The 19407-nt window shown below is 29.7% G+C and overlaps 1 protein-coding gene across 1 annotated transcript in view; it reads right to left on the bottom strand.

Annotated features, from left to right (window-relative positions):
* The window catches only part of LOC105617319 (dopamine D2-like receptor), a 131449-nt gene that overhangs the window by 12242 nt on the left and 99800 nt on the right, over positions 1-19407 (bottom strand). Inside the window, exons 3-4 of the mRNA XM_012198886.1 lie at positions 5344-5453; positions 2952-3215 (exon numbers count right to left, since the gene is read on the bottom strand). Coding sequence (XP_012054276.1) covers positions 2952-3215; positions 5344-5453 — 374 coding nt within the window. The remainder of the gene's footprint in view (positions 1-2951; positions 3216-5343; positions 5454-19407) is intronic.

The raw sequence follows: 19407 nt of genomic DNA, 5'->3' as shown, positions 1-19407 counted from the left end.
GTGTGTGTGTGTGTGTGTGTGTGTGTGTGTGTGTGTGTGTGTGTGTGTGTGTGTGTGTGTGTGTGTGTGTGTGTGTGTGTGTGTGTGTGTGTGTGTGTGTGTGTGTGTGTGTGTGTGTGTGTGTGTGTGTGTGTGTGTGTGTGTGTGTGAACGAATAAATTATTACAATATGTAATGTAGCTACAAGAAAAAATTTTGCTAAAAGTATTTAAAAATTAAATAAATATATAGAAATTTAAAAAAGATTTTATTAGAACATCAAAATTATATTAGCAGAATGCTCAAATTGATTGCCAATATATCAAAACTTTTGCATTATTATTGTTATATTTAAATCTTCTATTAAATTATTTTGATTCAATATAATTATTTGTATAACCTTGATATTATTTTTAGTTCTTATATATCTAGCTAAATTTTTAGGTCAGCAAAACCATTTTTTCTGTGAACAGCTATTTATATTTTCTTTTTAAATTTTTGTTTGTTTATAGTATTTTTCAATACTTAAACAATTAAAATGTAGAATTTTTTAAATATTTATTTATTAAAAATCACAAAGCTAAAAGATGCAGAAATAAATTTTATTATAATTTTATTATAATTTATAAGTAAAGAAATTTTTTTATATTGTTGTGTATCGTGTACGTGAGTACACGTGTCGGTTCAACAAAAAGATTATTGATTTCTTTTGAATAAAAAAGAAAAAGAAAGAGAGATAGATGCTGCTATACAAAAATTCTTTTTGTTATTTCTTTTAAATTTCACTAGATTTTTCTTTGAAAACTCGAGTTCTTCGTCTTTCCATCTAAAGTTATATCCTTTACACTTTTCTTATAAGTTTTCTAGGAAGTTCAGCGGATATTTACAACTGACAGTGATGCCGCTCCGATTTTATGAAGGGTGTAATGTCATGATATAATATCACGCACGAATAATGAATATCATATTGAAAATATAAGGACTATATATCAATATTATTACGGTATTTCGCGCCAATATTATGCGCGTACAATTACCGCAAGTACGAAATTAACAGTCCAATCGAAATGCTCTGTACGCTACGAACGTTGAAATTGTCCAACTAGCTGTATTTACGATCTACTGCAATATGATAGTAACCGCTGTATAAACCGCAATGCACTTTGCTCCATCTGCGCCCGAAATTTATCGTATAAAATTTGAACGCAATTTTTATTATGAACATATCAAATATGAGAAATTCCCGATGGATGAAGTTGATTTTATAAGCTTGTTTATAGCAAAACGATTCGCCGTGAAGCCACATCACATTATTTAAATATGTGCTTGATTTTCAAAATAACATATTCATACAGTCGCATTACGATTTTATTCCGACTGTGTTACAACTATATTTTAATTATTATGGTTTGTCATCTCTTTTCTACTTTAATTTCACAACGAAATATTATAAAATTCCGCGCTGTCGGCAACAAAGTCGGATTAATTCTAGCGGTATCGCACACAGCGCATACGTGACAATTAAATTAGAAGACAGCAGACTCGCCTTTGCAAGAGCTACCTTTCATGGTACAGCCAATTTCGCGATTGGTTCACGTTTCTGAAGTAATCATAGAGATAAAAGAGGCACGAACAAATTTTTGTCCTTTTGTAATAGAGCTAGAGATAATTTCTTTTCCGTCTTGTCATCTCGTGTGTCGGTTCAGCTACAAAGACAGCTATCGATTCTTTTTGGAATAGAATCTTTGTAATAAATTTCACTACGCGATCTTTGTGCAATTGCTATGCAACAGCTATATTACAAAAGCCATGTGCTTTAAAATTCATCGTACATATTGTATAATTTCAATATCGCAAATTTTTTTGTCTAAGAGTTTATCTCATTGCAGCGTTAATCAATTTCCAATAATATTTAAGATATGGCCTCTTCATTCGCAATTACGTTTAGAAATTTAAGTATTAAATTGCAGATTTTTTTATTATTACATCAAAATTTGCGTCGTTCACAATTTGTATGGGCGATGGTAATGACGTTTTATTTAATCTACGTGTTCGTTTAATACGCAATTTCGATTACCCGTATAATCCTATATTTTCCACTAGCCAGCTTGACCTATTAATACCAGCGTTTCTCAACCGCCAGTGAGAAAACTTGATCTCTCGTTTACTGTACGTATGTCCACAATAAGAAAGTTTTACAATAAAAACTTCAAATTAAAGAAAAATTTTCTTAAATTTTATAGAACAGAATTTAAAAAGTTTTTTTTTAAATTGAAAAATGAAAATGATAAAGATGACACATTTGATCATCTTAAGAATATATTCCTTTTGTTAATATTATTTAATTTAATTAGTCAATAATTTTCTACAAAGTCAAAAAATAGTTTTTCTCCTTTTTTGAGAAACTTAATTTTTTGAATTGTGTAATTTGGAAATAAAGTAGCGACGTGTTGATTGATAATCGCAGTCACAGCAAAAATGCAAGTGCCAAAATTGTGAGAAATGTATCTTATTGTATGACTGAGTAAATACTGACATACTAATATTTGGTAAAAAGTACTACTAGAAGCGGAAAAAATGGATATTACAATTCAAAACGTTGCGAGTCTATTATGTAATTAATATTTTTATTTGAATAATATTTTATATTTTTAAATGGACTTATAATATTTTAAAATTTTAACAACTTTAAAATAGTTTTTGAAAATTAGAAATACTTAATTAAAAATTTTTGCCAGAAGTTGATTGCTCATATTTTTAATTATTACAATAATTCTTTATAGAATTTTTAAAGCGATAATTTTCAAGAAAATAAGTTTCTCCTTTCTCCTGAAAAATTTAAAAATAACACTTACGTTTTACTTTGGCATGCCTCAATTAGTTATACTCTACATGCATCAGTCGATTCTTATACAAAAAAAATATAGGTTTATACGACGGCGTGTTAATATGTGTTGCTGCAAAAAAATCACATCGCTCTCACCTTGAATATATTGTAGTAAAGGAATACCATGATGATACAGGGTATGTAGAAGCTGGACAGACTCGAGTAGATGATAAAATCCGTATTGTAGAATAGACATTGGTCCGGTATCCGATTCGGAGTATTATTCAGGCCTAGGACAATCGGGCTGCCGATCGCGGCCGATATCACCCAGACCAACAGTATCGTCAACCATACTCTTCTATTGTTCTTGTGCTTCGCATACTTTATCGGCTGGGTCACCGCTATGTATCTGCAATTCAAAATTGGTTCATGTTGCAATTGCCTCCCGTATTATATCGTAAAATCATCCATGCAGATCCAGCTCTTGTCTCATCCATTCTTTAGAATTCCCATCTCTTTAATGATAATAGCAGAATAACAAATACATATTAACATATGTATTTGTTATTCTGCTATTATCATTAAAGCCAACTGTCGCTTTTGACAAAATTAATTTCAGAATAAAGAGGAAATAAATTTTAAAAGTGTGTACACAACTCTGTTGAGAGGTAACTTTTATCTGTTACAGTTAGAGCTACTTTTTTCAGTAGCTGTAACTTATAATTACGTTGCTTCTTTCTGTCTTAACTGTAACTTACAATTAATTAAATTTCTTAGTAACTAGTACTTAATGCAATAGTTACTCTATATATTTTAAATTTATTCAATAGGTAAGTTAATCAAAACGAAGCGCCCAATGAATAATATATCCAAGCCGAATGAAGCCCAGCATTAAATAAGATTCATTTTTTTAATTTATTACTTAAAAATGCATTTCATGTCTCTTCTATTATAGAACTCACTATTTTGAAAATATTAATAAAAATTAGTTCTTTAACAATTTGCTTTAAATACACATTTTTATCATTCGTAAAAATTTGTGGTTGATTATATAAACTTCTTAGAATGAAAGATTGAAAAAGCTATAAAAGGATATTTTCAAGCCAGTGTAGTCTCTGGAATTTTCGAAGTTCGGAAGAGATATAGAACAATTTTAAAGCTTAAAGTTTCTTTGCAAAACTCTTTCAAAATGTTTTTAGTTTTTGGCATCTCTGTAACAATCTATCGTAATTACAATTGTTTCAGATAGAAAATTACTTTAAAATTGCTCTAAACTTATGCATTAATGTCTTTTTCGTTGTGATTCAACTAACAACATTTCTTTGTATAGCCGATGCGATAAAGGCGGAAATATAACACTGATACTACATAACGGTCTGTCATCATATATATTAATATCACCAGCACTCTTCAATCTCTTGTCATCTCATCATCAATTTATTACTTTATTATAAATAAGCTCTGTAAATTATATCATTTCGGAATAAAGAAAGCAATGAGGGAAAAGAACAAAAAAATTGTATTTTCAAACGACACAAAATCAAAATGAATATCATTAAAAATGCAATTTATATATATTTTTTCAATGTACTTATTTTTACGTATTTTATTTTTATTTTTAAGACTTATTTAAACAAAAATGATAATTTATAATTTAAATTTTAAAGGAATATTGTTTTTAATAAATATGCCAAATTAATGCTTCTAAGAGTCATGCCGAAAATTATACGAAACAAATAATTATATTATTATTAAATTGTAATTTTATTATTATATTTAAATTTTATAAGTTTTTCCCAAAGAAAGAAAGAATAGTAAATATAATTATACAATAAGAAAATCAACTCAAATCTTATGTAATAACGTTTAATAAGATAATTTTAACCATTTATTTTTTTTGATAGGTTTTATGTCTAATTATTCGCAACATAAATCTTCATTAATTTAAAAAATTGTACTCAGCAAAATTAAACGTATATCTAATTCTCCTATCATTGCATTTCGAACATAAGTGCGATCTTTCTGCATTTTATTTGAGACACATACACCAGTAAAATCAGCCTATCCCCTTTTTCCTGATTTTCAAACTTTCTCAATAATGACTATGGCTCTTTTACGACCATAGGAATTGGCGAAAGCATGTCTTGATCGCTAATGTCTTCTACTATCGGAATTTAAGAGAAAATGGAGAAGATCGTAACGCATCTCTATTTTGACGATGTTAATTTGGTTTATTAGTTACGAAAAATTTATCAAGATTTTGAAATTTATTTAGTAATAATATGTCACGTTTATATTTTATATTTTATATTTTATAAGAACTTTTAAATTCTCTAAATAAGGAGCAAAATTATCGGAGTATTATAATAGTATATTATCATTTGTTCATTTAATCGAAAAATGTCAATAAGCTATAATCTTTATTATAAATACTAAATATTTAGAGGAATGTAAGTTATTTCAGGAGAGTTTCCAAGCTCTTAAGTATCTTCAGATTGGTATTTTCATTCTCGTGTAAGCGAAGGAAGAATGTTTACCTGTCTATCGAAATAGCCACGAGATTGAATATAGAGCTGGTGCTGCACGTCACATCCATTGCGATATAAAAATCACAAACAAACCCGGGTAAACTCCAAGAACCATTCACCTGCAAAGATAAACAAAAAATTTAGTTAATTTCAAAGAAATATCACTAATTATTATTAATTACATTTATTTTATGTAATATATTGCACATTGATATTATGTAATACATTGCAAGATTATATTTTTGTTATCAGCTATTAGAGTAATCTTATATTATTAGAATAAATGTTATAGAATTTTATTGATCTCTTAAAAATATTATTATGAAAAAAACTATCATTATCTCTTTCTAAAGTATGTATTACATATATAATAATTGTTCAAGATATTTGTATTCTCCACCATAGTGCATTTAAAATGTCTTTTAATATAAATGCTAATACGGAAATTCAGTTATGAAATCAAGAAAATTAAAGGTATGTACAATTAGATGCAGATGATAAGCGTAAATATTAAGTCTAAAACATAGTTCTAATTAAATATTAATATTTATCTTATTATCTACTATTTTTATTCTGTATGACTGAAGATAATTTAAAATAAAAATCACAATGTTTCGTTATACAAGCATGGACTTGTCTTAAAACTATCATTTCATATTTGCTTGTTATCTCTGTGTGCTTTAGGAATATTATTATAAGAAAGTTATTATTAAATTTTGTGAAATTATATATATATAAATCATTACTCTGGTAATATTGAATAATAAAAATCTATATATATGTTTATTAATATTAATATATGTTTATTAATATTAATATTAATATATGTTTATTAATATGTCGTAAATTTTTCAATATCAATTAATGATCTTGTATTACTTTTTACTTGATACCAAAACAATTTCGTGAATTATATACGAATTATATTTGAAACAATTTATAATAATAAACATAAAAGAATAAATTTAATTTAATTAAACTTAATAACGACAGGATTTTTTTCAACTTAGCAATATCACATGTAGTTAGTTTAATTTCGATAATTAATCATCGATCTTACGACTGATTGGACGCATTCGTGTGTTTTCCGAGAAATCTCGTTCCACTTATCTCTTCTCACGGATGAAAATAATAACGTCGCTCGAAAATCACGCGCGCACCGAAACGATCATATGTCACAGAGCGATTTTGCGCATCGCTCGACAAGCATTGTATGCATGGCTGCCAACAAATTTCAAACAAGGACTACATGGATTTTTCAAGCGGACTACAGTCCGCCATATTCCGATTACATCGTGCGTTAGTATATGCGATGCGTATTTTATCGTCGTGGCCTATATTACGACGTCGATTATTTATTTCGATTTCTCCGTGCGCCGCGCCTCACAAAATGTATCTCGCCCGATAAGATTGGCTTGTATTTCCGTATGAAGTTTTCTCATGTTTATTGCACACATTCGCGGTCAAATATATAGATGTATGCAAGAGCAAATCCAGTATTAAAATAGATCGGTAGATCAAACAAGGTTCATATTTACCTGATATTCAATAATTAATAAAGAAATAAATCGTGAAGAGTATTGATTTAAAATTAAATTAAGTAATTTAGTAATATAAAAATAAAAATATTGTATGACTTTAACAATAAATCAAATGTGAGTATGCCAATATAAGCTCCGCAGTTGTTGATATATCAAACAATCTTGGAGTAATAAAAATTTGATATTCTTTATTGTAATTATTGCGTTGGTTTTATTGAAAATAGTTTTCAAAAATACATCATTATGAGAAAACGTGTATGTGTACATACAAAAACATAATATAAGGCAAATTTGTAATTTTGTTATTTAAGATTAAAAGATTTTATTAGCGATAAGATATTGCGTGTTATTCGTGTTTACTGAAAAGACGAGTTATTCGCAAGAGAGACAAAATAAGAATTATTGATCAAATATATTTAGGCGATAAATCGAAAAGTAAGCGATTTACGCCTCCTTTTCAACATTGTATCTATATTTTCTCTACCAGTCGCTCTATTCTTTTCATTCATTCAGGAAAGCATATCTTCTCGGTGGCCCTCATGGATTTTCTACAGCGGAAGCCAGAAGAGCCTTGATTTATTTGCACGTTCGTGTTTCGTATGCGAAATATCCCGCGGCCGAAACCCGTTTGAAACACTCGGTCACATTTCTGTCTCCACGTTTATCCCTGCAGGGCTATTTTCATCCTGTGACATGTTTGCGTGAGTAGCTCCGGATAATAAGATATTTCTAACACGACATAATTATTTCATCAATTTCCACACAATTTACCACATATTGATTTATTGGGCTCTCAGTTCGACTGCATGTATTTTCCATCGAATTTTCCAATGTGTACCAATCATAACGAAATGGTTGAAACTTTAATGAAAAGTTTGTCTCTTCAGGACTTAAAATTCAATCGAAACTCTGAAATGCGTGTTGACTGTGTCTACATTCTCATATGCGAATTCTCCGTTATTCCTTTGATAAATCCACTATTGTTGGGTGTATTGGAAGATTGTTTCATCCTTCCCAACTACGTTATCGCACGTACGAAAATCGACGAATTCGCGCCAAAGGCACGCGCGGGAAACTTTATTTATATTGTTGCAATCTTACAAATGTAAAGCTAAGTTGGCAAAAAAATTCGTATCACTACACAAAAATACAAATTTATTCTTCTTTTTTTGTAAATTATTTTTCTATAAATATATATTTTTTTATATATATATATATATTTTAACTATTGAATATGTTTCTTACACTTGCTGAATTATTTTCATATTATTCGAGTCACACATACTGCGAAATATATATTTATTATGTATATTTAATATGATTAGCGTAAAACTTGAATGCTTAATTACATTTACGAGCGCAGCATTTGAGAGTCTATATACGTGATTATATCGCGGCTGTTACACGTGTTTCAACATACTTCGCAGAAGAATATATAAACGCAAATATAAAAGATAAAAAAGTTTAAAGCGGAGAGCAGGGAAATTTAATTCAGACCGTTTAAATATGTGCAATCTGTACACGTAATGTCGTCCCTTTTATTCTTTCTCGGATAAAAAGGGCAGAAAAATGATATGAGTGCGTTGCGCTTCCGCAGCGTATGCGGAGCGGGAAATTTTCACTTCTGTAACTCTTGATTATATATGCGGTATAGGATGTGCTCCACGGGTAAACACACGTATATGTGAATACAGAATAATATTCCATGGTTATATAGGCATACACAGTGCGGCGTTATGCATTAGTATAGGATCTAATATAGGTTCTCACGTGCTATAATACAAGTATGAATCGCAGTTATTGCGATATTTCAAACTGCTTGTTAGCTACATTCTTGTCGTTTTTCCTAAAATACTTGAATTTTCTAATTGCGCATATATTTTATGAGACTGCTGAACTTTATCTTCTCTCAACACAGATCGACAATGCATCCATTAATTTCAATATTTATTGCCATATTAAATAAATTCCCATATTAAATAAAAATATTACAATAAAAAATCTTTTATTATATGTTATATCTTTATAAATTTAATATTATCCATCTTAACAGATATTTTATTATTTGACTCTATATTAATTATTTACACACAAATGCTTTACAAACAAAGCAAAAGAGAGATAAAGACAGAGGAGAGTGCGTGTGTGTATTTATTTATAAACTAAAAATTATAAAATAAAAATACAGACACCATCTATTCATAGCAATATTTAATCAGTAATAACCCATAATATTTATTACATACAAAAAAACTTTCATTCTAATTTAACATATTATAGGTCAGTAAATTTAAACAACAATTTCATTATTTATAGCTATACATAAATAATTATTAATTAATTGTGTAGATATGTGCATTTACATTTAGATGTGTTTATTAATTTAATTTTAATATTTTTACTATTATTCATAATATCCGTTTCTATTTTAGAAAAACAAGAGAGAAATTAACAAATGATCATAAGTAAGTTAATAATAATAATTAAATAAATCAACGTATATACCATATAGTGAGACTTGTACAGTACATTTAATTCACATAATTAATTCCTTAAGTGTCGCTGTGTCATTAATTATTGGCAATTTGCACTGTCTTACATTAAAAACTAGTGCAAACTAAGTTTCCGATAACGTTCGCGATGGCGGCATACAGCGAAGTAATTATTATCACCCTTCGTAACTTCCCTTGTTACACGCCCTATCAGAGCGTTACACCAGTTTATATATATATCGGCTTTCGCAAGTAAAAGCGCACGTACGCGAGCGTCTCCATCTAAGATCAGCGAGTTTTCGCTGTGTTTTTAGCAAACGTGGCTTTGTGTTCGATTACAATCAAACTCACAATTAGTATAACCCGCATGATAAGCGATGTTTATGAGCAAATGAAGTCTGCATTATGAGCGTGTCAGAGTTTCAATGACGAAAGGACCGACCGCATGCAATGCGTATGTGGCACGCAAATTACGCATGGTGAAACATATCATGTTTTTCCATTTACAGTGATTAATTATTTAATTGCCCACGTAATTTCAAATTATTGTGAAAATTGTTTCTGTACTAACAAAACCCGTACCGTTTACCTTTAATATAAATCTTAATTATTTGATCATTGATTTATAATAACAAATATTTAACGGATTTATATTTGTTTTAATATTAATAATTATATTTATTATAATTAGAATAGCTTCACAGGAATAAATTTTAAAATCAAATTCGTTAATTTAAATTCAACAATTCAGTTTATGCACGCGTGCGTGCGCTAATATATTGGCAGAGATAGATTGATAAACGTAATTTAAAATATTCGTTGCGTATCACACGTGAATTGCTTTCTACCAATAATTTGTTAGGAGTTGTTGTTATAATTTCTAACAACAATAAATGCAGTTAAATAAAAAATATTATACTGTAAAGAAAAGCGATACCAATATAGATAAATAATATTTTTGTCGATAATGGAAAATAATAGGAAAATTGTGTAGTTTTCTCAGAGAATTTCGTTTTCGCGACACAACGAGATATATTTCCCCAGAATGTAGTCATATATGGGAGACGGCAATAATGGTATCTCTCGGGAAATATTTCACATTACCACATTTCTCATTATCACATTTGATCAAGTAAAAAGTAGGTTTAACTCGACTTTGTAGCCCATGTAGAATATGGCTTTATCCCTTGTGGTATCATTAAATATTTTAAGATCTCAAAGGTGACAAGATTGTAAAAAGATATAAAAGCTAAAAATTTAACTGGCATATCCAAAAAGTTATATCCATTGCAATAATATATAGTTGTCGAGTGGCTTGCCGCTTGATTGACTCGTGATCTGTAGATCTGGATTCGATCTCACCTGCGCCACCATAGACGATTTTTCGTGTTTAAGGGACTAAAAATGGCTCCATCTGACGATTAAGAGACATTATGAGTCTACCAGTGTCTTTCTTCTCTCCGAAGATTTAGCTTGATTTAGGCTCTAGACTGATTTAGGCTGAGAATTCGACCACTTTACGTGGATCTGTCATGAAATTGTATCTAATTCTATTACATAATCATATTTATCAGACAAACCTCATTCCTATACTTTACTGTTATTAATATCTAATAATTTTACTGTTATTAATATCTAATAATTTAATAATAATTATTACTAATAACAGTGAAGTATGGGAATAGATTTTGTTTGATAAAAGCAAACATCACGCCTTCCTTCATCTTCTTTATTCATTTCACTACATTCTCACTACTGTTCAGAAACTCCTAATGTCTCAACTCCTTATAGTCTCTCTTTTTTATGCCAATGTTGTGTATATTCCTGCTCTAACTCAAAAAACGCTATCCCGTATCTAACGAATCCAGAATATTTCGCTTCTCGTATAATGCTCGTACGTTTGATCATTTAGTCCCCCTTTTCACAAAATCTAGATGGCTAAACGTTCAATAACATTTTACCCTTCATCTGTCTTGTCTTGTTTTCCGTTTACTTCGGTGCAATATCCCCTCCTACCTTCGCAACTTTCAATTCCATCCCAACTAGGGATGCACCGGATATCCGGAAAGTATCCGGTGCTTTTTTACTAATCAATCGAATAACTGGATATCACTATTATCTGGGGAAGTATCTGATTAAAATTTGATATCATTAAATTGTTGATTTTTTTCTTATACAAATGTTTTAGAAATAAATATGCATATGCATGATACTATAATATCATATACTGTCACAAAATTACAATCTTTTTCCCCATAAGCTTTTTTTAAAAGACATTTTCTCGGTCGAATATCCAGAAAATGTTGAATATCCGATTCAAAGAAATTGCCTTTTTGGATATCCGATCGAATACCGGATAAATACATTTTGCCCGATATCTGATAATTTGTCCGATATCTGATAATTTAATCCGGTGCATCCCTAATTCCAACGATATACATCACACTCGCTACCATGACTTCTTATCTTTTCCCGTGCATCAAATTCTGTGTCAAATTTTTTCTACGTTGCTGTTAAAATTTTTAACATCCTTCCCCGCTTTATCCGTTCATCTTTCTCTCTCTCTCTCTCTCTCTCTTCATTTCGATCAGCTGTGTCTAATTGTCGTATTGTCTTCGCGTCGTTGATCTGTTCTGGATCACGAATACTGTCTCACACTTGTGCCAATCCTTAATTTCTTTATATAATTGTTACACTATTATTCTTATATTTCATATTTTATATTTTTGTACTTCTCCTTTGCATTTTTCTTGTGTTATTTTATTTCGATTTTATTATTAATTTGCTTCGCTTTCGATTACCGTTTGCAATTACTACTCATTGCTTCTCCTTTCCGGTAGGCGTTAGAGCAGCAGTTTCTGCTGGTGTCTCATCATTTTGTGTTATCATATAATTGTTCTCTCATTCGTTATCTGTAATCTTTATTATCTTATTTTTGTAACTCTTATCTTATGCACAAATAAATTAAATTAAATTAAATTAAAATATATATAAATAATTCAAGAAATATATATATGATAATAAAACTAGTTGTCAAATTTTGAATAATCTTTAGTACAAGAAAACAACTTTCTTATGGAATGTTGAATTCAAATCTGTCTCCAGAAAAATTCCATCAAGTCAAATTTTTTACATAAAACATATTAATTTTAAACTTTTAATTTTTAATTTTTAAGATACAGCACATCAATTTTTAAATATTTCCTTCTGAATTTAGGTGCAACAAAACAAATGATAAGCAAAACAAATGTTTCTATTAGGATTCAATAATAAATAATAATGAGATACGTTATCAGATATTAGAATAAAAATGTTAGGCGACTATTGTTAGACTCTAATACGCGAAATTAATTTAAATTCATATAAAAACAAGAGTTAACATTTTTTATTTGTAGTATAAAGTGAAATAGATCGATAAGTGTTTTAGATGCAGAGAGAAGGAAATAATTTTCAATTAAAGCAGATTTTAATGCTTATAATTAATAATATTTGTGTGTGAATGTAGGTACAAATACAATGATCAGTTCTATAGAATATGTGCCGATTGGCTTTGATTTGTCGAATTTTAAACACACTCATAAACTGACTTAATCTCACAATTAAATTAATTAATTATTGATTTAATAATAATGCTAACATCCTTGTAAAAGCCTATATAATTTATTGCATAAAATATTCCAGTTGAGGTGATATTTTTCGCAATAAATTATTTATAGGCTTTAAGAAATGTTAGCATTATTATTAAATTAATGATCAATTAATTTAATTGTGAGATTATTATTTCCGTTTATGATTGTATTTCAAGTTCGACAAATGGAATCGCAGTTTGGAGAATTTTGATAATTGTATTTGTATATTCACATATAAATATTATTAATTGTAAGCATCAAGGACTTTGATAACAATTTTCTTCTCTTATTTGTGTTTAAAAATACTTCTGATTTATGTGTTATAATTTCAATAAAACTTTAGCGTATACTGGAAAAAATGTCTTTTTTTTATATCTCAGAAACCGGAGATTATGGAAAAATTTAAAATATTTTGATGGCAGATTCGGACTCAATGCAAAAATTAAAAAAACAGTTCATATTCTCGCTTTGTGTAAACTACTATAATAGAAAACATTAATAATATAAGACGTATAATATTATATTATAAATAAGATTTTATAATGGTCTTAAATTTTTTGCGTAATTAAATTAACTTGAGAAAGCATATTTATAATTAAAAATTAAGGTTCAACGTAATGTAGGTGGAGTAATATCAAAGTCTTAAAAGTAGCAAAAGTATTTTTCACAGAACTACATTAAGAACTACGGAAATTTCGTCGTCCCAAGGATGTGTGTTGGGTTTTTGCTGTGTGGTTTTACGAGATACGCTCACAATAAAAAAGAAAAAACGGCAAATTTAACGTGGCTTTTTACCTCGGCAAAAGTTACCGCATATTTTGTTTCTGTGAGCTTGGGAAATTAACTTTTTTTGTTACACATCAACGAAAGTATTTGCGGCTTCGTCAGCACGAAGTTTTGCCAGTTTGTAACTTTGTCGCGTCGCGTCACCGCTGCCGTTGTCGTCGCCGCCAACGCGTTTAGCAGCAGACTTGAAATGCAAGTCTTTCCGGGTATAGTCCCTTTTGTCGACGGCAGTTTGTTAAGTTTGTCAACGATAGTCGTGTAGCAAGCGTATACCTTTGAAACATAACTAGTTGACGTAATAAATTTCCGATGGCGTGCTATTAATTAGCCGTACGGCCGTTTAAATCCCAACACGGCCAAGCTGCCGGATGTCGCAGTGTTCGCCCTCGTTCGAAGTTGAATCGCGGCCAAGATGTCAATGAAGCATCTAGGCCAAAGTAATTTAAGCGCGTTTCGTCCGTTCGATGTGTCAAAATCGCTTGCCCACGTTAAGCTTTTCACACGAAATTCATCGCGTTTTCAAACTTTATGTCGCATCAAACTTGATAAGAGCACCATTTATTGTGCAAAAAGCTCTGTTATTGGTGTCGACTCCAATTTATATAATATTTTTCAGTCGTAGTAAACCGTCCTTTCCGTTTTGAAGAAAGAAACAAATAAAACAATTCTTGAAATCTCTAATGATTTGCAGTAAAATTATTATATATTGAAATGATTATTGGGAAAAGTTTGTATTTTTCCCGGGCATATATTTTTACGGTGGCACAAACGTTGTTGAATGTAACGAGACCAGTTTCCGAATAAATTGTTTTCATGTTATGCAAACAGTCTGAGGTATTTCTCTGAATAAATGGCTTTAAAACAAATAAACTATGTCAATCACTCACAACATTTTGTTTTCTCGAAACAACACTAAATGATATGAATTACATCATATGTGTATTCAACTATCATTCATATTAATGTTTCTTCGCGTATTTCAAGCTTATAGTGCAAACATAACGAAATATAATCTTTCTTAAAATATGCATTTTGATTTAATTAAATGCAAAACTAAATATTTGTACTTACATATAAGATCGATTATCTATTGTATTTATTAAAATATTTATTTCAATGAATCTTCAAGAATTAAAAAATGTTAGCAGCAGCAAATTATACACTGTTAAATATTAAAGGAACGATAATAATCTCATCCTTTGAATTAATTATTTTTAACTTCTATGTGCATTAAATTGTAAAACAATTTCTGAACTAATCCAGTGATTATGTTCATTGAAAGAGCAATTTTTGCTGAACGATCAAAATAATTACGTAGGACGATAAAATTGAATGCTAGAATATCAAAACATTTTGCAGCATTGCTTATCATGTTTAAGATTCTTGCAAAATTGTTTTCAAATCTAGCCAAGTTTTTAAATTCTTCAGCAAACTTGCTCTTTCAGTATTTCAAAGTAAACATTATTCATATTTACTTATGCATTTAGTTAAACTAAATTTGAGTTAAATTTAATACATTTTCTTGCGTGTTAAATTGTCAATTTCATTATTTTATATAGTCAAATTAATAATACATATTAATTGAATAAGAAACAGTGGCAACCGATAGAAATGATAAAAAATAACTTCAATTAAGTGTAATTAACATTATAAATTTAACAGTGTAGATATATAATTTGAACAATTTAGGAATGCAAAATCAGCTTATCGCTATTTGTTATATTTATTAGAAATAGTTATTTGTTATATTTATTAGAAATTAATATTTTAAATATTTAAGATATTAGCAATAATTGTTAGTATTAAATAGAGTAGAATTCAGAAGCTATTTTCTTCCTTTTTGAAATATTCTCGGTTACAGGGTTCTATGTAAACTATTCAATACGACATAACAACTAGCATTTGAGGAATGGCAATCAAGCCATGGTATGTATCAAAGATAGCGGATATTGCGACGTTAAAACGCGAGTAGTTTCGTGGGTATCGTGTGGCGAAACAGATGCGTGCGTAATGTTAATTGCGCTGTTCGTCAAGAGCAATCGTTAACTAACAATAAGTGTCTATTTGGCAAGCACACCAACGTGAATTGCTCCTCAACAAGAGGGAGATGCACGAGTGAATTTCGCGCTTGGTGAGATGATGCCTCGTTCAACATATTGCCACGAATTCCCGGAAGGAATAAAGCACGCGACATCATATATAATTAGGGAAGCCGACAGAAATTATGTTGACGTTTACGCACTGGCGCTTCGACCAACCCTGTAAAACGTTACGTCATAATAAACATACTGACGTTTTAATTGACTCAATCAGATGTTGAACATAACAACATGAGAAATTTAAAACGTTCAGCTGTATAATAATTATATTAATTATTATACATTAATTGTTTTGTTGTCTTCTCACAAAAAATTTTCATTATTTCCCGTGCAGTTAATTTAATTTTTTAAATTATATCCTTAAAAACAAAATTATTCTTAAAATATCAAATTTAAAATGAATTTTTCTCACACGATTCTAAAAGCACAAATAAATGTGAAGTATAAGTTTTCATATTTGTACTAATAAATTTAGTACAAATTAGAAATAATAACACTGTCTGGCAAAATTTGACCTTTTTTGCAATACTAGAGTGAATATAGTGATCTTCGATATATTTTTCACTGTTGAACGAATCCATTTCGCGTGGCATTAATATAGTTTAGAAAAAACCCATTTTTTGCCGGTGCCAAAACGTTATAAAAACTTTCAAAATCGTTGTTTTTATCCTCTTTGATGACATTTTTCTCAAAATTGTGACGTGATAGCCAAAGGCTAACGGATTCAACAGGCAAAAATACATCGGAAATAACTACACTCGAGTTGAAAACTGATGTTGAACAGTGTTTTGGACAAATTTTTTTATCCAAAAATAAATTATTGCGACAATAAACTTATGAATTAATCGTTCGCAATTATCGTACATATTTTACATGAAATCGAGATTCTATAATTCGAGTGCCGAGTTCGATACGAGATCATGGATAATGATCTACTTGCGAAACCTCTATACCGTGCACATTCGTGATTGTGCCACTTGCGGCATGATCACGAATACGCCTTTGCACATTGTGATGTAATTAGACAAGAGGGAATACGAGAGAAATTCACGTGTTTGACTAAACGTTAGATGTTCAGCATCCCTAGCGGTATCAATCAAATTTCGCTACGTCACTGCGGAGAATGCTGATTGAGATGTGATTCTTACGAACAAAGCTATTTGATGCCATCGAATCCTATTCGTACAAAGTGATGAAACAATAATCGTGACGTCACAAAATTATTTTAAAAAATTCATATATGATAGAATTGTTAAAGGTTCATCAATTTTATTTCTATATCGCAGTGTGTCATAATTAATTCGACTTGTTCTACATTAATCCTTTGATGCAACTCTTGTTATCATATCCGATTTTCTTTTTCCAATGCTTTTTACTTTTTATCATATCCGATTTTCTTTTTCTAATGCTTTTTACTGTTTATAATTTTTTTATTAATAAAAACTTTTTAAACAAACTTTTTATTAATAAAGACAATTTTTTATTATTAACAAAGGCATTAACACATACATTTGCATGGTACATTCATATTTCTCAATGTTTAGCATTTCGATCGAAAAACATTTTTTACAATTTATATTCATTTTTCTGAAAATATGTTAAGCAATCGAATTATCCATTTTTACCAATGTAGATTAACTATTATTTAATCTCGGTTTAATTAGTTCTTTATTCTAATCTTCTTTTTTATAAATTTTTAGAACTAGATAAAAAATAAAAAATAAGTTAAACTAAAATTAAAGATAATATACAGTAGGGCAGAAAGAGTCAGTATTGAATGTGCTCAAGTATGTTGTTCTCATATTATGTTGTGGAATCAAAGGATTAAGTGTAATTAGAAAAACAATTCTGCAGTGTTCGAGATCCGAATATTATACATACTACTCGCGACATGGGTCCCATCTCTCATGGAAGCGAATGCTGTGCTCACCGCACAAAGTGGAATAGCAGACAGTAATAGATGGTTAGCAATGGCATACGCCGGACAATAGAACATTAAGCCACACAGGATGCTTGCGACGATTACAGTAGATGACAATCCGCGCTCGAGTAGGGTATCAATTTGGCAGCTATTAATTAACTGCTTATCCTTGGTGTATTTATGAGATTGCGGAAACATGATTGCCGGCGAAAAAAATTGCAGCAGATCTTCATCGAAAGTCGCGAGGACGGATTCACGTGCCGAATCGTCGTATATTCACTTTAATGCACTCGATATAATGTACTCGATTGTCGTACATAACGCAATCGACCGATGGAATATATACAGAGCACTCGCTATACAGAATGTACAGGACATGAAGGACACGGACGAGGTACTCGACTATAGTCGAACACGAATGTCGAGAATCTAGTCGGACAATGCTCCTGTTAATTTTCCGCGAACTGTGTGCGAAAAAAATCGCCTATGCTATATACTTGGATTTTGTCTAGCAATGAAGAAGAATTAATCTCACTTTGTTATTTTGCAATGAATTAGACTATTTTTGGCTCATTAAAAAGAAAGTTTATTGTGCATACTTTAGTATTAAAAGAATTGGTAACAAATATAAATTAAATCCATTTTTTTATTTAAAGTCACGAGTGATTTGATTCGCATTCTTGTTTTGAGATGTACTTATTGTATTGTCTTTTTCCAAATAAGGAGATTTCATTGGATTTTAGACTTTGGTAGACAGAATTTCTTTTTTTCCTTTGTGCCTCGGATAGTTAATTAATCCAGACATATGATTTTTTTGCGTATTGTATTTTATATAAAGTATTTTTACACCCTAATAAAAATCACTATTACTAATATATTGTATATTAATCATGATTTTTCGATTTATTAATACTTGAAAATATTATGAATATGAATTTAATCACAATTTTTTATTTAAAAAAAAAACTAGACAAATATTAAACATAAATATGTTAAGTAATGTATTATGTACACAGTATTTCTAAGAAATAAAGATTTTAATTAATAAAAGTGCATATTTAAAGATTCATGAAAAATAATTATTTAAAATATGTTCAACAATATCCATAAAACAGTAATTTACAATAACTTACATTTTTTTTATTCAAGATGCAAAAATATCTCAGATGGTTATTCTCGGATTAAAAAGCAGAGTTTGTGATAAATATAATGTATAGAGAGATGATATTGTATGATAGATACACAATATGTGTTATGTAAACGGATAATGCATGTATAGATGTAAGCGATTGATTTCAGCCGGTATATATAGTCGACTATTATATTAGTTTACATCGATCCTAAATGATGAAGCGTTCTAATTTGAAGGATTAAAGCTCTTGATATGAAGAATTGTCCTAAAAATGCGATTAATTTTCATCGGGGAGTTGTGTGTGTGTGTGTGTGTGTGTGTTTGTGTGTGTGTGTGTGTGTGTGTGTGTGTGTGTGTGTGTGTGTGTGTGTGGTGTCGTGTGTGTGTTAGTTAAGTTAATACTATACTAAACTAAACGTAAAACCTAACCTAACCAAATAAAATTAACTAACTTAACTTTAAATAACTATATT

Source organism: Atta cephalotes (assembly GCF_000143395.1).
Source record: "Atta cephalotes unplaced genomic scaffold scaffold00012, whole genome shotgun sequence".
Classification (NCBI taxonomy): Eukaryota; Metazoa; Arthropoda; class Insecta; order Hymenoptera; family Formicidae; genus Atta; species Atta cephalotes.
The sequence above is the reverse complement of the archived record's forward strand: the minus strand, read 5'-3'. Positions and strand labels throughout refer to the sequence as shown.